Source organism: Nyctereutes procyonoides, unplaced genomic scaffold (genome assembly GCF_905146905.1).
Source record: "Nyctereutes procyonoides isolate TBG_1078 unplaced genomic scaffold, NYPRO_anot_genome, whole genome shotgun sequence".
NCBI lineage: Eukaryota > Metazoa > Chordata > Mammalia > Carnivora > Canidae > Nyctereutes > Nyctereutes procyonoides.
The window spans coordinates 13,428,151-13,450,443 of record NW_026575046.1 but is presented as its reverse complement, the minus strand read 5'-3'; the positions used below and the strand labels follow the sequence as shown (position 1 = coordinate 13,450,443).

The window sequence follows — 22,293 nt, the reverse complement described above, 5'->3', positions numbered from 1 at the left end:
AATTGGAGGAAGCTTAAGAATAGGTTAAGTTGTTTTTCCTTTGTCCAAATTCCCTCTCCACTTAAGAATTTGGTGGGTGATAGGAATTTGCATCAGGATACTTATGATCAAATGATAGCCGTGGCTCTGTGGCCCATAGAGGGATGCAATAGAAAGCCCTGTCCCACTGCCCAGGATGCTAACCCATCAACCACCAAACCAGCTGGGTCACGAATACCATCACGAATGAATGGCTCCATTTTTTAATTACCATGCTTTTGGGGGAAAAGCAAGATACAGACAAGTGATAAGAAGGACCGTGCAAAGGTGAGTGATAAAGGCAATAAAAGAAAGTGAATTTTAAAACTTGATAAAGCAGTCCTAACCTGAAAAAGTAGAAGGCCATTAACAAGCCAGCTCCTAGTAAGGCCCCCACCACAATTCCTGTCACTGCCGATTCTTCTAGACCACCTGCTTAAAAAAGAAACATAGATAATCAGAGTTCATTTGGAGAAACAATTGGAAATGTCTCAAGTTTCAGTCCCTGGAGGGTTTATCTCAATTTCCCACTTATGGCACATTTTCCTTTTTTTGTTGTTTTTTAAGAAAGCTTTTTCTAAGGGATCCTGCACTTTCCTTTTTTTACCAAGTACAAAGCTTAAGAAGCATTTAAGGAAGGACCAGATGAATGAACACACTGCTACAAGAGTGAGAGCTATGGGAATGAAGCAGGTTCAAGGAGGATCCGAGCAACACTGGAAACGGAGGTTTTCAGGTCCGTCCATTCACACTTGAGCTCCTAGTCAGAGAAGACAACTGGACAGACCACGGCACTGACCCAGCACATCTTATTTTCACAGACAGATGATGACACTTCGAAGTGCTAGAAGATTTGGTGAAAAATGCATTGGGCTAGTGTTCTGTTTTTAGATGTTCTCTCACCAAAGCCAGATTTTCATGTCAAAATGTCCTATATAGCTTTGTGAAAATGTGAGCAACAATCTGAAACAATCGAGTTCAGTAGTGTCCAAGTTATTATATAAACATGATAAATAGTGTAGTGTCAAGCCCTAAATGCATTATCCCATTTAATCCTCAGCCCAAAGGATTGGGTATGCTTTTTTCATTTTACATATGAGAAAATTGAGGTTTAAAGACGTAAAGGAACATTCCTACAGTCACAAAACCAGTAAATGACAAGGGTGGGATTTCAAATCCACACCCAGTAACTCCACAGACTGTTCTTAACACACTTCTGCCTTTCTCCTTCCCATAACTATCACATATACACAAATAACACGGTTTGAAGGCTGGTCCCAAAGTAGTAAGCACATACATGTTAGCCTGCAGTGACGAACTGGGCTGAAATACCGATACTCACTTGGTTCTCCCTCACCAGCTTATCAAAGGGTCTCTCTGAAGCAACGATTTCCAACACTTTCCTCTTTGTAAGCTCCTTCTGAGAATGTCCACTTGCTTCTATATGTATGGCAAGGCTGCTCATAAATAGCATATTTTACACATATTTGCCAATTTGTAAATTTGGTCATGTTTAAGGGACATTATCTGTTCGGTTCTGAGGGGGTAGGAGGACACGTACAAACTCAAAATCAGAAGGAGACTTGCTACACATTTAATTTGATCTCTTTATTTTCCCTAAGTGGAAGTCTCAAATGTTAAGGGACTATATTATGGCAAGAGATGTAATAATGGGGAGAAGCCTTCTACCACTATGAAAAAATAAGAAAGACCTAGAAACCTCTGAGGCAAGTGGGCTGCCAGTTTGTGAATTCATCCCATGGGTTTTACCACATGCTTTTTACCAAAAGCAAGCTGGACTTTTCGGAACATGAGCTCCTAGATAACATCTGTCTTTTAAAGTTGCATTATGGTTAATACCGTTGATGGCAAAACACAGAACAATTAAGTCTCTAAACTTACATGATTTACAAGGAGAGCTGTTGGTGTGCTCCACAATTCTGGTTTCATCTATTCTCAGTTTTAAAGGTCCCCAAGGATATTTGACATTCGGCCGCATTTCAAAACGACCTTCTTTTCCAAAGTAATCACCAATAACCTATGTAAAGACAAAAAGTATATATATATATATGTGTGTGTGTGTGTGTGTGTGTGTGTGTGTGTGTGTATGCAAACTGAAAGCTCAAAGTTCTCTGTTTCCAGAGGAGGCACAGGGTGGGCTCCCCTATCACGCAGACGATGATGATGCATCCTTGAGGACTTCGTCAATCAAGATTTGCAGTCACTGGTGATGCTTTTAAGGTAAGCTGAATTTAGGGAGCACTGTGGCTCCCATGGCAGGAAAGTGGTTATATAGAAAACGATAACCTCGGAATTTATGGCTTTTCTCCTGCTCAGTGCTCAGAGCCTCTGCTTCTGCCCATCCCCCTGCTTGTCCTCTCTCTCTCTCTCTCTCTCTCTCTAATAAATAAAATATTAAAAAAAAAGTCAAGAAGTCTCTTTTAGGAACATCCTGTTTCACCCTTCTCTGGCTGGAAGATTAGTCCATGACTTTGGGAGTTACATTCTCCTCTCTGATGAATTTACCTATTTGCACCCCCATTTCCAGACTGAACTCTCTTTTTCAACTGGCTCGGTATTCCTGGATGACTCAATTCAAGGTCTGTCCACAGTTTCTAGTTCCAACTGAGGTTTCACCAGCTACCAGAGCCCTGATCTAGAAGTACCTTCCCACCCAGGTTCTCGGGATCTGTTTCTCTTTCTTCTGGGCACCAGCACACCACTCCTGAGTGGCCTGTGACATCTCCCCTCTCTCTCCAGAAGGAGGCCCAGCCAGCGTCCACAGGCCATTTCATGTCATAGTAAAAAGAATACTAGACAATCACCAAAATATAACAATCGCTGGCATGTGCTGAGAACTTACCGAGTACTTTACACACATTCACTCCTGAGTGCTGACAGCGACCCTATAATGGACTGTTACTATCCGCCTTTTACAGAGGGAGAGACTAGAACGTACATGAGACCCAGACCACTCTAAGCTTTAGAAAACCATTCAGGAATGTAGCAAGTCCCTGCTGGCTCTGCTCCTCCCACAAAGGCCAAACATGTATACTAAGAGAAAAGCAGCAAGTCCCTTATGCCAGGTCACATCAAGCGCTACAAGGACATCAACTCTGGGTGGGAGCCAACCAACAAGGACACTCGGCCACTGGAAACATGGGATTTCCCCACTTCAGGTCAACATGGAACCATTTCTTGAAATCTTCCAAAATACCCTCGACCAGAAGTGAGCCTTCCCTACTTGGAAACTCCAAGATTTTCAGCTCATTTTTTATTTGAAGGCTGCTTTGGGGACAGCTATTTGGACACCAGGACACATGCATTCCTTGGAATCTCAACAAGCAGAAGGAGCAGCTGAGGCACAGTCTCGTTTGCTCACCTCCTGGGTGCCTGCTTCTGGGTCTGTCATAGCGATCACAGAGAAATCCCCGTACCGGTCTCCATTGGCATCTATGGACACCTGCCCGGCAATACCTAGAGGATGAGATGTGAAGAACTCCAAGTTAGTGACTTAAAAGACCTCCGTCCTCCAACAAAAACAAGAAAATGAATTGACAGGATTTTTTAAACAAACTCATGCCACAGGGAATCTCATCAGACTCTGAGCATTTTTGTTGGCATTTGGAAAGACATTGTAATTTCATCTGTGTCTGCATTCCTAAATTCTTAACATTTCTCCATTTAAAAATGAAAAGAAAAAGAAATAAATGACCTTCTTTGGGGAATATGTTCAAAAAAAAAAAAGATTAAGGCTAATCCTGAAAGTAGCATGCTTATCCCAGAGTTTTGTATTAATTTAAAAAAAAAAAAAAACTTCAAGGAGAGAAAGGTTGGAGGTGCCATGAGCTCCTAGACCTGTCATGAGTTTGTGTTATCACTGGCCAAACATTATAAAAGAAAACTCATTCCAGGCCCAGGATTCAGTGAAAGCACTTCATTATGGGCTCCGGTGACGCACAGAAGAGCAAAGGGCCTGCTTCACAGGTCATGGGAGCCAAGCGCTGAAGAAGAGCTAGTCTTTACCCCACTTGTGTTCATTCCTTTTTGTTATATTTTGTTTTGGGGGTTTTGTTTCCCCGTTTTTACTGGGATATAATCAGCACATCACTGTATGAGTTCCAAGGATATGGCATAAAGGTCTGACTTCTGTATATTGTGAAATGATGACCACGATAAGTGTAATTGACACCCACCACCTCATAGGGATAATTAAATCATTCGTTGTTTATCCAGATGAGTTCTGGGCCATGACTAGGTGCTGAATTTAATGCTGCCACTGAGGCAGAGATGAACCGGACACATTCCCCACTCAAGACAGGGGCAGCCTGGACTAAGCATTTCTGACTACGTGCATCTGAAACCTAGCTTTCACATCGATGAGCTCTGTGACTGTGGGCAAGGACGTAGCCCTCTGGGCCTCAGTCTTCAGGACTGTGAAAGAGGCACACTAGCACCTCCCAGCCAAGAGGCTGTTGAGAAGGTAAGTGAGCTACAACAGGCTGAGCACTTCTGCCACAGGTGTGAAAGACATTAGTTGTCTTCTTCTGCTGTGGCTACTACCGCTGTGCCTGCAATCTGGGAGAGGACATCCGACCGTGCCCACACTACTCAAAGAAGGAATGGGCATCTAGTTGGAGACTCAAGGAAGACCTAGTAAAAGAGCAGGTCTTTATAGGAATGTTAGTAAAAGTCCATGATTTAGACAAGCAGCCATCAGGGAGTAGCTCTCTCAGCAGAAAGGCTAGCCTTGTGAGTATTTAAGGGGATGAAAGCTGAAAGGAAGCAGAGAGACCATGAGGCTCTGGGGGAGGTAGCTGAAGGTGTGTCGAAGGAAGCAGTGAGGGGTAGTAAGACTGGCATAGGGTGGCCAGAGTGCCCACACGAAGGATCTGACTTTGCCCTAGCTAGCAACAGTGGCTTAGCTCATCAGCAAAAACAAGTGTGTATCATTACTTGATACTAAATATGTCTACATTGTCATTTTCATTAACTAAAGTAAGAGAATGCATATGTCAGCCACATCCTAATTAACTAAGGCTATTTGTTTTCTTTCATTTTAAACTGTAATAGAGTTCAGTGTAATTCTTAGTGTTTCTATTGATTTGATTCTCTCCGGAAGTAAAGTGAATGTCTGGGAAAAGGGATCCCAAGGGAAAGTTCCATCCTCTGGTGTGGTTTGGAGAGGGCAAGTATTTGGGTTTACTGTCCTTTGGGTTGTGGTTTGAAGGCCCACTGATTTTTCCAGACCTTGGTCTACTTTGCCACAAACAGAATGGAGCTACCATTCATCTTGATTTGTCTTTTTAATATAGACTGGTTACAAAGGATACACCTATATTGAACGTGTTTATCTTCAACAGCCTCTACAACTTTTAAATAAGAAACATCTTTTTTAAAAGGCGTATTTGTCTCCAAACATATTGCCTACCCCAAACCATCTGTCATTCCGTTCAGAGGTGTTTATAAAGGTGTGTTCTGCTAAGGCTTTTGCAGAGTGTTTTATGAGACAAAGTGGCCCTAGTAATCCAAGACCTCATTACACTTTAGGCTATTACAATTCTGCCAAGAAATGGGGTGATAACCCTCAGGTGGCCAATTAGCAAGTGAGACTTCACCTGAGAGTATTGTGTATAAGGTGAGATTGTCAGGCTGACAGCAGAATTTTCCTGTACCTAAGTAATGAGACTTTCCACCCTCATTTCTATTGGCCTGTAGTGGACCTCAAGGTTTGAGCCACAGTCCTATTTACCTTGTCACTCTGACCTCTTACACAGAGAGGAAATTCAGCTTCTTCCCAAGCCATTTATTGAGAGCCTTGAATGATGGTCATAGGTTTCATGGTAATAAAATCCAAATTTGTCAAATAACATCCAGAGTATTTTTCCTTTGACAATTTAATGGTCACTTACAGAGCAACCATTTCTCAGAGTTCTTTTGGGGGCTACCCTCAGATTGATCAGTGTTTAGCAAATAAAATGGGCTTTCCAAACACTTCAAGCTCAAAACTTACATTGGCTTCAATTATCTTTACATTCGGACAGATAAGATTCTAAGTTTAGACTGAACTATATAGTCAATTGTTTTTGGACTCATTTCATATTGCCTGTGTAGACCTGGCCCTAGAATGGAAGCACCAAGATAGTCTATGGGAAAATTTAGTTCATGCCCTCTATACAAAACTGAATTCCAGCCCTTGTGGGCACCTGCCCTTCCCTTAACAACCTCCTTTAGAAGACCAAGAACAAATGACCACACCATGTAGCAAGGAATAGCTAAGAACGGGATGTGGCCTACCAAGGTTGTGTCCACACACGCCAGTTTCTCAGTGTATTGGGCACAACTTCTGGGAAATTTGACTCTGTCCTAACATGCCCCCTGAATTATCCTATTTGATTCCAGCTCCTCAACTGAAGCAGTCAGAAGTTGAGCAAGACAATCCTAGAGACTTACTTGTTCATGTCCTACAATCTATCTAAAGTTAAAGTAGATGTCACTCTAGTTTTAAGTAAGATGTGGCATTCACTAAATCCACCAAGGAGAAGTTACATCCACATCCAATTATCACCATAGCTGCTGCCCAGGCAGCTAGAACCTGACAAGGACAGGATGAGGCAGTTGAATACACTGAAGTCCCAAATGAGAAACCATATATATGTGCCCCAAATCCAGACCTGGCACTACTTGTTTGCATCACTGAAAAATTTTATCAGTTGAATTGCAAATAAATGTAGACATAGCCCCGGTGTATGAAAGGGCTCAAGGAAAGAGTTAGCATGATGCATCATCAGTCATCGGCTAGTCTGACCCCTTTGTACACGTAATGAAAGAGAAGCCCAAAACACTGTGTCAGGGACTAAGATGCAGGTCCTGAACCCGGTCCAGCAATCTATACTTTGTATCAAGGCTTTTTAAATGACACCCATCCACATGATCCCCATAAGGATCCTTTTTAAAAACTCCAGAAAGACCACGTCCCTCAAAACCTTCTGGTTGGCTCTGTATCTCACTTAGGGTGGAACCCAAAGTCCTCAGCACAGCTTCCAGGTGCACAGGATCTGCCCTCTACCTACCCGCTGCCTCTCTGAGGGTGGCTACTAACTCACTGCCCCTCACACGCTGTGCTTGAGCCACACAGGCCTCTTCCTTCTTCCAGGGGAACTCAGCACTCTCTCTCTCAACAGGCAATGCAAGGTCTTTGTGTTCGCTGCTCTGTCTAGAATGTTCTCTCCTAAATATCTACATAATTTCTTTCACTTCCCTCAGGTCTCTACACAACTGCAACATTATTAGAGACCTTCCCTGGCCCCTGTTCCTTAAAGTAACAGTCCTCCTACCACCCCCTCCTGTCACGTTCTGTCTCCCTACCCTGCTTTCTGATATAGCCCCAGAAACAGTGTATTTATTTGTTTGTCACCAATTCCTCCCCAACTACCCTGAAAGTTCAGTTGTTTCAGGGAGGTTCTTTGGTGCATGGCTGAATCCTCACCACTTTGAACAATGCCTGGCACACAGTAGGTGCTTAAGAATATTTGATGACTGAATGAATATGAAGTTGATAGCTCCAAAGCTCCAGCAGCTGGATCATTCTCATTGACTCTCATGTCAATTTTCTTTGAGTGTGTCAGTGAAGTGAGAGGAAACAAGCACTCTGTATGCTGTTAGCAAGAATTTAGACTAGTAGACCTTGATGGAACATATTTGACAATATTTAATGCACTTTAAAAGGCACTAAAAAAAAGACACCAACATACATTTGGACCCAGATATCTCATGACTAGAAATGTTCCCTGTCAGATGTACTCGCAAATATTCATCAAGACATATAAGATGCCTGTGATAGCATTTTGCATAACAGCAAAAACTGTAAAAAACTGAAGTTATCCATCAATAGGAGACTGATTAAAGGAATCTTTGTGCAGCCATATGGCCAAAATCCATGGAACTATCATTTAAAAATGTGCTGAATCTTTGAGTGCTCGTATGGCCATTTTTTTTACTTGATATACAAGTTTAAAAAGCTGAGACGAAGAGTGGCATTCATTATATATTCCTTTTGTATAATTTTTTTGATAAGATATACAAATGCATATGTGCTGGCAGAAGGCACAAAATATTTTTAGACCGAATCATAGGAAATTGTTAATAGTGGTTACGTTAGGGAAAGTAGACTAGGGTGGGAAGGAAAACTTTCGCTTTTCATTTTGTACATTTTTGTACTGTTTAAATTTTCCAGCCAAGAACAGTCTCATTCTCGTACAATTTTTAAGTGTCAACAGAGATTGCTTGAGTGATGAGATTATAGGCCTTTTTTTTTCCAAGGTTCTTACACTTCTTTGTCCTTAAGAAAGCCCACAGCTGATATTTACCATTTTAAAAGTAAAATAAAAGCACAGGACTTGACTGGACTTGCTTATCATCTCAGACCACCCAGGATTGAACAGATAAATATATTACCTGGCATAATTTCTTTTAAAACATCACAGAACTCTTCACAAACTGATTATTTGTTGTGAATGAGGCTTGCGACAAATTTAAAGAAGCAGAGTTGTTATCTAAAAATCAGAAGGAGACAAGGCACTTCCTGTTTCAGTGGGACTCTACCAAAGCGCTTTCACAAGCTTTCTCTCATTTAATTTTCACAACAAGCCTGTGAGGTGGGTTGATCTTGACCTACTCTCCTTACTTCACAGCTGAGAAAAACAAGAAACTGACAAAGTACCACAGGTGCAAGAGAGAAAAGCAGAACCAGGGAAGAAGCAGCTTGATCACCTGCAGAGTGTTGTCACCTTACAGACTGAATCCTCACCTTCAAAGGTTCTGTTCCAAGTCTGCTGGATAATTTTCCCTCCATCCTTCTTGCTGTAACCAGCTCTGAGTACTTCATGTAAAGCCAGAACATAGAGGAGGATGGCATCGTGGAATCCTTCAACAAACATGTTAACCTGGAAAGGAAACCCCAGTTGGGTGAGCCCAAACACCAACGTCTCGACATTCATGAGTAATGTAAGCAAATCAAAACAGCTAACAAGTTAGACTTGAGGTCCACAAGCAGTGGCAGAGATGAGCAGAAGAGTAGCTAACAAGAATCACGCCATGGTTTTCCTGGCCCTGGCTTAGAAGGAAAACCATACCTCAGCTGGGGAATTTGGAAAGCAGACAAGATATTACAGAAGTCGAGGAAATTGTACCTGTTGGTGAGGCTAAGTATTCCAGGTGCATCTGCCTTTGGCCTCTACACAGGTGCCCTCCTCCTTCCTCACATCTGTTCTCTACCTCAAGCCAACTGAAGTCCAACCTCTCCCTTGAGGTCTTCACCATCTTCAACAGTCCCCACGATCTCTCCATGCTCTGAATGTGACACTGACTGAAAGAACAGTGCAGGTCCATTCATTCATTTTCAGACACCATTGAACACCTACTCTAGGATTCAAAAGGATTCAAAAAAGAGTAGGCACTGCCATTTTAACCTGCCCAGCATCTGTGTCCTCTCTTCCATCTCAGTTTCTCTTTCCAGCTTGTGTTCATAGTGGTTCCTGAGCATCTGACCCCTCCCTACCCAACTCTGGACCCACCCCTACCCTACTAAGCTCTAACCACAGGAATGGAAATAGGCCTGGACCCGACTGGTTTATCCCAGCAGAGTTCTAGGTAAAATAAGATACCCCTTGTCCTCAAGAAACTTAAGCTGCAAGTACTTTGGGGGAAGTCACTTAATTTCTTTGAGCCTTGTTTCATTCCGTAAGTACCATTTGAAAGTTCTGATATTATATTTAAACCCACTGAACATTCATTGAATACGAAATGGGCAAATACAATCTTGAAACCGAGTAGCTTACAAATTCTGTATAAACTACAAAAAACAAAACTAAAAACAAGTCTTATTTCAGGAGAAAGTGACAAGAATGGAATGCCATGGAGCAGAATGAATCCAGCATCCCACAGCCGACCACTGTGAGTCTTGGGGAGGAGGCATTCTATGCTCACCCCTAGAAAGAGATCCCACAGGAAGAGAGACACACTGACCTGCACCACCTCATTCAAATACAAGCATTCACAGCAGACACAGCCCAATGTCCAGTACTAGGTGGCCTCATCCGGCCCTTAAGGATGATGAGTTTTCATCACAGAAGCAAATATTTTGGATTTGCCAAAGCCCAGTGCTGAGAGGCCGTTTAGAATAATGGCTAGAACCTGGGCTCACTTCTCAGCTTTGCCACTTCCTAGATGTGTTTCTCCGCAACTCTGAGCCTGTTTTCCCTATCTGGAAAATGAGGAAAATAATAGTACTTGTCTCATGAGGTTGCTCTTAGGTTTAAATGAATTACTAGATGTGAAAGACCTCCAACAGTGCCTGACAGAGTCAGTGCTCACAGTTAGATTTTGTTGTTGCTATTGTGTACCTATAGAGAATTATAAACCGAGGGATCCTGCTTAGCCTTTAATTCCTAATAGCAGTATTCAGAAAATAAGCAATCCACTTATGGTATAACATATCTTGTGGACCCATTTTACATTTCATGGAAACTAAGGCTCCTTGTTCATGCTTTAACATGCCAAGCAGTTCTCTTACTTCCAGAGTGGTCACACCCCTAATTCTGCCAGAGCATGAAGTGTGCACCCCACACTGGTCAATTCCACTGACCATCTAGGAGAGAAGGAGGAAGGGAAGAGTGCTGATTAACAGAAAAGCTCAAGAGTTAGCTGCTGGACCCAAAGTCTAATCCTAGCCCTGACACATTACTTAATCTCTCTAATCTTCAATTTCCTCATTGGCTAAATGGGACTTTAGCACCTATTCATCCCACAGAGCTCTTCTGGGAATTAAATGAATTAGTGCATATAAAACAGTTTCTGGGGCCACAAAAACAAATGGTAGACACTGGCTTTTACTCTTAGTCATCAAACTTAAGTTTCAGTCATTATTTTCTTAGGCAAAGAAGAATGGAGTAGAAATAACATCTACTAGTCAAAGATAATTTTCTAGATATGCTAATTCAGATATGCTGATTTAGATATGCTAATTGAATTTTCCAAAGAAATATGAAATTTTCACTTAAGCTGTGAAGTCACCATGGCTTGAGAAAGTGTGTGTGCTGATGAGTTAATGCATCTTAGTAAGTGGACTTTAGCTGTACAGTTTCTCTGACCATGATAAAAATATTTTTTTTCAAAAGATCTATCTTCCCTTTGTTAATTGTATAAAACTCAACCTGCTACAAAAGGAAGTCACAGAACCTTGGCATATGGGAGATGGAAGACACCTTAAAAAAGCTCTGGTCTAATCTCCTTACTCTTGGAACCAAAAGAGCATCATTCCCTATCAGTCTTCCTACACTCGTTCCCTCTCTAGTCCTTGTTCCTGGGGAGCGAGTATGGTCCCTGCTTACACTGTAAAGTACCAGCTACTGGGTATCAGCTGTCCACTTCTCTCTCTCCTCCTCCTCTTGATTCCTTCTCAAAATCCTAACCTAGGGCCATCATGCTGCCATTGGTGACCCAAAGCACAGGACATGTGCCCCAGTACCACCCCCCTTCTGGCCCATCCTCTTTCCTTGATAGGCCCTCTCAATTGCCCCCTGTACTCCCCAATTATCTGGCTGAGAAACACGAACTTGGATTACCCTTTTCTTTTCTTCTTTTTAAAGATTTTATTTATTTATTCATGAGAGACACAGGGAGAGGAGAAGCAGGCTCCCTGCAGGGAGCCCAATGTGGGACTCAATCCTGGGACTCCAGGATCACGCCCTGGGCTGAAGGCAGACCCTGAGCCACCCAGGCATCCAAATTACTCTTTTTCTAACAGGTTTGATGGGAGAAGAGAACAGATAGCTCTGGACACGTGTCCAGGTCTGAAAACTCATTCTATCTTGATTTGCAAATGGATCGCAAAATTTACCTTCTTTCCCCCCAAAGTAGCTGAGTGTTTCCCTCTCCTGCCAAAATTAGCAAGAGAGCTGTTGACCCGCGCTGAGGTTCACTGGCACCCCAGCCTGCTGCGGGGGAGGTTTCATAACACCTACCTCATAGAACTTCAAGCCAGAAGCAAAACCCTAGAGACCATCTTTTCTCAAGGAGAACATTCTCACATCCACACGTGTTTTTTAATGGGAGGAAAGCCCGTTAGCACATTATAGGCACTGAAAATCACAAGTGTAATTTTTTTTTAATGAAGGAGAAAAAGATCCAGAGTACTCAGTTGCCTTGAAACATTTTTCACTAAACCTCCAGGCTAAAAGGAACAAAGTCATCTGGTATGTCCCCCTGCTTCTGGTCATAACAAAATCTGAACCTCAAAGTCCTGACTGACAGATCATGCTATTGTTACTAATCGAAGAAAATAGGATTCCCCCACCTGAGTATTCTAGTATTTAGCATCATTTCTAGCCAAAAAGCTCTTCCTTACTGTCATTAGGCATAGTCTTAATTAAATTCCTAAACACAGCCATTCCCCTGCTAGATGCTGAACAATATAGTTCATGAGCCCTGGGAGTTTACAATCCCAACCAAACAGTACCACAGCTCCACAAAAACACACAGATGGACTTTACACAACAAAGTTATGAAGTAGAGCATGATGAAGGGCAAGCTTCGAGGTAGTAAGTACTTATGCTATGTATCAAGTAAAATGCCTATCCTTTAAACAAGATGGAAGTCACTCATCATCTTCCACTCATTCTGGGAAGTTTGCCAGAACAAGATAGCATGCTGGCACTAACAGAGGTCTCATCATTTTATCTCCATTCTCTTGATTTTGCCCTCTGTAGTTGGCCAGCAGCAGGTCTTCCAAATGAAGAAGCGCCATTTTGTCGCTGGCCTTCCTCTCTGAGAGCACCTGTCAGACATGTCTATTAGTGTTGTGTTATTTTTTTAATCCTCTATCCTGGAGAAAGCTGAATTGAAATCTTGTTATATTTTAACTGATCATAAAGAGTTGCCCTTCATGACAGGACTCCTATCTGTGACAGTGAGTGGAGTCTTTCTCATTTCTCTTTGGAGGGGCAAATTCATAGATGAATTCCACAGTGCCTGAGTTCCAAACAAGTAAGCAGAGTATGCTGCATGCCTCAGCTGTTCTGTAAAGTGAGAGTGAATAACACAGCAGTAATCTAGCTCCCCAGGTCGTCTGGATATCTGAGAAAGCCTGTAAAGCTCTCAGACAGAGGCCACTGGGAGAGAGCTACCAAAGTTAAATGCAAGGCTCGGCTGTCCTGGGATTTTGCTTGTGGTATTCACATAACTCAAGCATATCACACAGTGATTTTATCTTCCTTACCACAAACCAGTGGTTCCCAATGCAAAAGAAGAAAGCAAAGGATATTGGGCAACATTTCTCAAGAGTCTTTTGAAAAAGACATGACCTTTAACCTCTCACTTAGTTGAAGGGGAGATGAGAGAAATGGAAATTTTTTAAAGATTTATTTATCTATTTTGGAGACAGCAAGAGGAGTAGAAGGAGAGGGAGAGAGAATCTCAAGCAGTCTCCACACTGAGCTCAGAGCCTGACATGGTGCTTGATCTCACAACTCTGAGATCATGACCTGAGCTGAAACCGAGAGTTAGACACTCAGCCAACTGTACCACTCAGGTACCCCAAGAAATGGAAATTTTGGTGGTGAGAAAAGAACTGGGTCTAGGACGTGCCCCTTCCCCTTCATAGCAGGAACAATGACAGCTTGTCTAATTCATAAATGAAACTTATCCTGACCTACTGGGTCCCTGTGGTGGTGAATGGGGGAAAGAAATGGCCTGGGCATGCTACATGGATAGACCAAAGGTTAAAGAATATTATACATTTGATGAACACTTTATAAGTGATCTCCATGCAATAAAAACAGAGATTTTAATTCAACTTTCTGTTGAATCATAAAGTTAAAAAATCTATAATTTAGAGTAACAGCAAGAATTTCCATAAACCAAGTGACATCACAATCTCTTCAATACCAAAAAGAGGGAGTTCTCATTCTTACTGGCAGACTCTCCAATGCTTGCCTCTTCTCTACTGGGCCTGCCTTCATGGAATTCACACTTGGTCACTTGCTTATTTTAGCCTTGAGGAAAGTTAAGTTGAAAATCTAAATCCTTATCCTAGTTGAACTCTGAGGAAATGCAAAGGTCAAGAGGCTTACTAACAACAGTTATGCAGCACATCAGGGAGAGAGCCAGGGCCCAGCTGTGTGCTGGCCGAAGCATTGCCATCATGTCTGGCAGATTTCTTCCTCCTTATACTGAAGTTATGACTTACATGGGGTGGGAGTTTGCCCTAAGTTTCCCAAATGACTGTCTCTATCCTGGGCTCAGATCCACCCCTGTAGCCATGCCTGCCCTGGGATTAACTCAGATCTTACAGCCTAGAATGTGGCTGCCCTCAGACAGAGGCAGATTTTTTTTTTCCTCTGTCTCTCTCTAAAACAGAATGGATCATTAAACAAAAGCAGTCCTGGGAAGATCATTAAGTTATGACCCGTCCCCTACTATAGCAACTGGCTGCCCTTTTAATGATTGCAGCAGCCGTGGAAGCTAAACACAGGCACCACAACACTGATATATGGCATCCATTTACACGAGCATACCTCAGCAACCCAAGCCACATGGGGCCGCCTGGTAGGGAGCAACAAAGTAGGGGAAGACTCTATGGAATTGGATTCTTCAAATTGGTGGCTGTGGAGCACAAGCAAATGAGAATGACTCAGAAACTCTCCCCTTGCTCATGCAGAGAATTCAGTCATCTGATATGTTTGCCCTCTGAATATGTCACACACACACGTCATATCCGGATACTTCTCCATCACCCATTACCCTTGAAGGCTTAGTTGAGAAATGCACATACATAATGACCTAATTGTCCCTGGCTTTCAGATGATCAAATGAGTGATGGATGGTCTTGGCCTTGATATCCCACCAGTGCCCAACCAGATAGATGTGCCTCTGCAAGGCTTGGTGACCCAACCCCCACAGACTGCTCTGGATACTCATTGGCCTGTCTTCCCAGGGATCTGTAGTCCTACCAAGCACAATGTTGAAGTGGATAAATGCGTAAACCAAAATCCAATGGGAGAAGGGCTGGGCCAGACAGCAGGACCCTGTGTGGCCTGCAGTGTTCATGCCAGGTGGTGAGGCAGACCCAAGACAAGAGGAAGGCTGATGAACAAAGCCAAAGGGAGATGGAGACAGGGAAACACAGAAAGACAATTTCTAGCTTCATTATTTCTAAAAGGCCAAAATCAGAAGGGACATGTAAATTCTAATTTCTCCAACTTGATGACATCCTTTTAAACATCCTGATAACTTCAGACTACATCCCCTGAGTCATCTGGAGATGTAATGGTAAGTAAAAGATGGGCAAAAATCCAGGCTTTGGGGATTTTTTTCTTGGGTGGACTTCTTTTCATTTATGTCCTGTATCTTATTTTTTTTTTATTTAACTTAATTTTTTTATGTCCTGTATCTTAAAATGAAACTCCTCCCTCCCCCTTTTTCTTTAAGCAATTTCAAGATGTAGTTAGAACTGAGCTAAGATCCAGAACCCCAACTCCTAGTTCAAGCATTCTTGATTTATTCAATCACTATGACTAGTCAAAAGGTTAATTTTATTAAATTCTTAATTCAGAGTTTCCCAAGATATATTTCACAGAGCAGCAGCATTCCTTAAAATGTTAATGGATGACTCTATAAATAGCAGGATTGTGGTTAACAAGTTTACAAAATGCTAGATTGAACAACGTCAAGCAGTTCTCTTTAGTGCCAGGTAATTATTAGAACAGCTAACTTTTCTTGAACATCTCCTACATGCTAGGGGCTACGTAAACAGTTAAGTTCTATTGTACTTAGTCCTTACAAAACTTTCATAGATAGGCACTGTATTATCCCTGAGATAGACTCTTACAGAATGGAGATATCTGAGTCAATGGATGGGGTCAGAATCCCAGAAAATGTTGGATGAACAAGTTCTTAGTAGGAGTCCAAACCAGGACTGCCTAGTTATGACATTTATCCTATTGACACATGTGTTCAGCCAACTAATACTGGAAAACAGCTTTGTGCTCTAGTCTGTGTTTTTAATTGGCTTGATAGCTCTAAAAGTATCTTGAGTATACAGACTGGAAAGAGCAGTAAGAGTCTATAAAAAAGAAGACTATGACTCAAATGAACTCTATGCCCTACTCTTTACAAAATATCTTGGATTCTCTGAGCATGCCATGAGGTACCTTTACACATTAGCCCCTGGGCTTGGAATGCCCTCCCCATGGGCCTTGTCTCATCCAAAGCAAACTCCTACTCAACTTTACTGGATATTCTTGGGTTACTCCCTCCAGATCCACTTTCCACCCTTCTTCAACCAGCTCTGTGCTCTGGGAGGCTGACTTATATGGACAACTCAACTGGGTTCCCTTGTCCCCTAGCTTCTGGTTGGTTCAGCAGATGAGAGGGTAGAAGGAGATAAAGATCAGGATGTCACCTGCACTCCTCCATCAGATGTCACAGGTGGTTCTCCAAAACTGCCACAAGCCTCATGGGTGCTAGTAACCTTTCCCTCCTGTTGCCCCTTCTGGTCTAGGAGTTGTAACAACTTCCCACATTTACAGGTCATGGGGTTCTTTGCCATCTTTTGTTGATTTTCCTTAACTCCACACATAACTCTGTGACCATCCCTTCACTGAGTTCTCTTTCATTTCCTTTCAATGTGTCTTTTATTTCCTTCCAGGATCCTAATGGACAGATCAACCTTCTGTGAGCCACTCAAACTTGTTCTTGCTGGATCTTTTGCTGAACCACCCTACTCCTCCTTTCTTCCACAAGTGCACTTAGTGCCAACTCATATCATCTCACACACCAGTCTATCTTGCACTTTTGTGTGCTCTGACATTCCACAAGCTACTTGCACAAACCCTATGGCAGGTATCTTAGTTTCCCTGGATCTAGCCCTGCATCTAACACAACTCACTTGAGTTGACTCCACTGTCACCTGTCATTAACCTACTACTTTCACTGTGCCTCTCTTGATGCCTTCTCCTTCTCTCAGACTTATTACTACTAATGTTCTGTAAACTGAGGAAGAAATCACATAGCTCATTATGACATTATGACTACACGTAAAATGGGGTAAACAGTTTCTGAGTAAGAATTTGAGAGATTCTCCTATGATAAAATGAATAGGTTATATGTTGATTTTAGCTGCTCAAAGGCCTTTTTCACATACTTCTTTGCTTTTGACTGGATCTAATATAGTTGAGATTGCCATTAAATTGATCCTGCAGCTGCTACTAAGAGAAAGACCTCCAGATTTTAAAACTGATACATGATGCTCATGCTGAAACTAACAATATAATTCTCAGCCAGTGAATGAATGAACTTTTTAAAGAAACTTTTTCCATCAAATTTGCTACACACACACACACACACACACACACAGATTATCTATCTTACAAGAAACTTAATTCCCTGAATATTTTGAACACTTTATTGATGAAATTAAGGAATTATTGTAAAATTTCAGGTGTGATAATAGCATCATAGTTCTGTTTTAAAAAGAGAGTTCTTTTTAAACTCTCTTTAAAAAGCAGAGTTGTTTGTATCAGATTAACATTTCAAAAACAATTATACTCTCTGAACAAAAATTTTTTTAAATAATTAATTGAAGAAAAGAGACAGAAAATGTAGGAGATTTGATCCTTGAAAAGAAGGACCATATTTTATGAGAACTAAATGTATATGAATATCCTTTAAGGGTACTCCTTGTCCAGAAGACATGCGGTAGCTAGGACTCAAGCAGAAAGTCACAGCCTTCTTTGCTTTAGAGGTCAGATGATGTAATTCAGAGATGATACTGAGGACATAAATGAGGGAGTAAATCCTGGGAAAAAGAGAGCCAGAGAGAAGGGAGCACTCAAATCTGTTCATAAATTCTGTCGTCCTTAGTTGATTCCTAAACTGCACACACACAGGAAAGGCACCAAGGAATCCTGTAGAAAGCAACAGCTGGAAAGCTGAAGAAGCTAAGGAACATCTAAATTGCTGCCTTCTGCACAGAAGAGCATTTGGAGTTTGTAACTTGGGAAATAACTCAGGCTTTCTAGTAAAACCCTATTGGGCCACACCTCTCTGTACTGAGATTAAGGATTTGTCCTAAAGCTAAAAGCAAACCAAAAGAGAGTCACCTTAATAAAAAATAAAACCAAGCCTCCAAAATCTCAAAGTAATTAGTAATTTAACTGCCTTCTGGAACAAAAATTACTCTTCAGAGTAACATAACTGAATACAGTCTTTATAACATATTCACAACATCCACTACAAACTCAAAAATATTAGACATTCAGGGGCAGGAGAAATGATCTATAGTCAAGAAAACAGTGAATAAAAAGTGACTCTAAATGACTAAAAAAAAGTATTTAATTATTTATAATTGTTGAAATTAGCAGATAAGAACTTTAAAGCAGCTATTACAAATACGTACAAAGGCTTAAAGAAAAAGATGACCACAAAGAATGACCAAATATGGAACCAGCAGAGAAATGAAATCTTTAAAAAAGAACAAGTGGATATTCTAGAACTGAAAAGTGCAATACTGAAAAAATAAATACTCACTGGTTAAGTTTAAAAACAGATTGAATCCACTATTTAAAAGATATATATGAATAGTAAACATCTCAATTTAAAGAACAGAAACAATACAAAATCAATATACATAAACCAACTGTATTTCTATATTCTACCAACAAAAAAATTGAAAATGAATAGTTTATTCTGCTTACAGCAGTTCTAGAACACATAAAATTATTAGCAATAAACTTAATCAAAGATGTAGAACCTCCACACAGAAAACTACAAACATTACTGAGGAAAAATTAAAGACAACTCAAATAAATGGAGAGATAGACCATATTCATGGATTGAAAGATTCAATACTTTTAAGATGTCAATTTTTCCCCAAATAAGTCTACAGATCAATACAACCCAAATAAAAACAAAAATCCCAGGATCTTTTTTTGTAGCAACTGACAAGCTGCTTCTAAAATTTATATAGAAAAAGTAGGGATGCCTGGGTAGCTCAGTGGTTTAGCACTTGCTTTCATCCCAGGGCATGATCCTGGAGTCCTGGGATCAAGTCCCACATCGGGCTCCCTGCATGGAGCCTGCTTCTCCCTCTGCTTGTGTCTCTGCCTCTCTCTCTCTCTCTCTCTCTCTCTCTCTCTCTTTCATGAATAAATAAATAAAATCTTAAAAAAAAAAACAAGAACCTAGAAGATGAAAAACTTCCTTTAAAGAGAAAGGCAAATTAGAGGACTTGTATTATCAGATTTCAAAATTAACTGTAAAGCCATAGTATTCAAGACAGTATAGAATTGGTATAAATACAGACAAATCAAGTAATGGAACAGAATAAAGAGTTCAGAATTCACACTTACATCATTATCTGAGTTTTGGCCAAGTCACTTAAGCAAGTCACAATGGAAAAAAACCAGAATATAGGAAAAAACTAAAACTTGATTTCTATCTCTCAGCAAAATTCATTTGAGATGGATCACAGATCTCAATATAAGAGCTAAAACTATAAAGCTTTGAAAGAAAGTGGAATATTATAAAATAATTATGCCACCAAAAAGTGTCATTAAAGATGTTAAAAAGTGAAAAACTGAAAGAAAATATTCATTATACATAAATCTGACTTATATTCAGACTATTTAAAAAGAACTTATTTTTTTAAAGATTTTATTTATTTATTTATTTATTTATTCATTCATTCATTCATTCATTCATTCATTCATGAGAGACACAGAGAGAGAGAGAGGCAGAGACACAGGCAGACGGAGAAGCAGGCTCCATGCCAGTAGCCTGATGTGGGACTTGATCCTAGAATTCCAGGATTACACCCTGGGCCAATGGCAGGTGCTAAACCACTGAGCCACCCAGGGATCCCCTAAAAAGAACTTTTAAAGTCAGTAATGAGAGATAAGTAACTCAGTTTAAATTTGGGCAAATAGTTCAGCAAACATCACAAAAATGAAGTAAGCCAACACAGCACATGAAAAAAGGTTCAAAATCACTAGTCACCAGGAGAATGCAATTTAAAAACACAATGAGAAAAAAAAATAAAAAATAAAAAAACACAATGAGGTACCATTCTACCTTCATCAGAATAACTAAAAGTAAAAAGCTGACAACACCAAATGTAGATGAGATTGTAGAAACAACTGTAACTCATACATTGTGGGTGGAAATTTAAAACAGTATTACTTTCGCAGTTTCTCATAAAATTAAACATACACCTATGCTATGACCCAGCAATTTCATTCCTAGATATTACCCAATAAAAATGAAAGCCTATGTCCCCAAAGAGACTTATACAATAATGTTCATTGCAGCCTTAGTCATAATAGTCCCAACTTGGAAAAAAAGTCCATCAACAGGAGAATAAATTGTGAAATTATGGTACACAATAAAATATTACTCAGCAATTTTAAAAAGAAAGATTAATAAATAAAACATCATGTAAAATCTCAAAAACAGCATATGAAAGAAAGAAGCCAAAGAGTATATACTGTATGATTCCATTCATACAGTATGTGCCATGTGAATTTAAGAGTGGGCAAAACAAATTCATGCTAATAAAAGCAAGAAGAGTGTTTTGCATCAAAAACAACAAACTACTTAGGAATAAATTTAATCAAGATCTGTGCACTGAAATTAACTCAAAATGGATTAAAGTCTTAAATGTGAGGCTGAAACCAGAAAACTACCAGGAGAAAACACAGGGAAAAAGCTTCTGGACATTGGTCTTGGCAATGATTTTTGGGGGGTATGACATCAAAAGTATAAGCAGCAAAGGCAAAAATAAACAAGTGAGACTATGTCACACTAAAAAGCTTCTGCACAGCAAAGGAAACATCAGCCAAATGAAAATGCACCATATGGAATAGGAGAAAATACTTGCAAACCACTTATTTGTTAAGGGGTTAATATCCAAAATATATAAGGAACTCATACAACTCAACAGCAAGTAATAATAGTAATCTAATTTAGAAATGAGCAAAGGACCTAAACAGACATTTTCCCCAAAAGGTTCATACAGAGAGTCAACACGAAAAGGTGCTCAACATCGGTAATCATCAGGGGAATGTAAATCAAACCACAATGATATATCACTTCAGACTTCTTAGGATGGTCATTATTTAAGGAAAGGAAACAGGGGTGACTGGCTCAGCTGGTTAAGGGTCTAACTGTAGATTTTGGCTCAGGTTGTGATCTCAGGGTCCTGGGATCAAGCCTGGCATCAGGCTCCATGCTCAGCAGGGAATCCGCTTGTGGATTCTCTCTCACTCTGCCTCTCTCCCAGCACTCATTTTCTCTCTCTCTCTCTCTCTCTCTCTCTCTCTCTCTCTCTCTCTCCATCTCTCTCTCTCAGATAAATAAATAAATCTTAAAAATTTTTAAAAACAAAACAAAAATCAAGAGATAACAAGTGTTGGTGAGAATATGGAAAAAAAGGAACACTTGTGCACCATAGGTAGGAATGTAAATTGTTACAGTCATTATGGAAAACAGTATGGAGATTCCGCAAAAAAATTAAAAATAGAACTACCACTACTTCTGGGTATGTATCTGAAGGAAATGAAATCAATATATTGAAGAGATATCTGCAACCCCATGTTCACTGCAGCATGATTCACAATAGCCAAGACACAAAAAATACTTAAGTATCCATCAATGGATTAATAGATAAAGTAACTGGTAGATATTCAATAGAATATTATTCAACCATAAAAAAGAAGGAAATCAAAAAAAAAAAAAGAAGAAGAAGAAGGAAATCCTAACATCTGTGACAATATGACAAGATGAATCAGGAGGGCATTATGCTAAGCAAAATAAGCCAGACAGAAAAAGACAAATACTCGAGGATCTCACCTGTAAGTGGAATCTAAGAAAGTCACATTCATAGAAAGTGGAATGATGATTGCCTGATTGCCAGGGGCTGGGGATGGGAGAAATGGGGAGATGCTAGTCAAAGCGTACAAACTTTCAGTTGTAAGATGAGTAAGTTCTAGGGATCTAATATATAGCATGGTAATTATACTTAACAACACTGTATTGTATACTTGTAAAAATAATAAAGAGTGTTATCTTTTAGATACAAACTAAAATATTTACAGATGACTTGAGGATGCCTTTGATTTGCTTCAAAATTATCAGGTGTTGGGAGTGAAGGCAGGCAAGTTTATAGACGAAATTAGACTGAGTTGGTAATTGTTGAAGCTCAGGTGACAGGGACATGGAGCT

General features: G+C 40.4%; 1 protein-coding gene across 2 annotated transcripts in view; it reads right to left on the bottom strand.

The window, feature by feature from the left end:
• Positions 1–22,293, bottom strand: part of NPR3 (natriuretic peptide receptor 3) — a 68,356-nt gene that overhangs the window by 6,118 nt on the left and 39,945 nt on the right. Inside the window, exons 4-7 of one of the 2 annotated variants that reach the window (XM_055325674.1) lie at positions 8,828–8,963; positions 3,401–3,495; positions 1,921–2,056; positions 366–453 (exon numbers count right to left, since the gene is read on the bottom strand). In XM_055325674.1, the coding sequence (XP_055181649.1) occupies positions 366–453; positions 1,921–2,056; positions 3,401–3,495; positions 8,828–8,963 (455 nt within the window). The remainder of the gene's footprint in view (positions 1–365; positions 454–1,920; positions 2,057–3,400; positions 3,496–8,827; positions 8,964–22,293) is intronic. The other variant, XM_055325675.1, reaches the window with a different exon arrangement.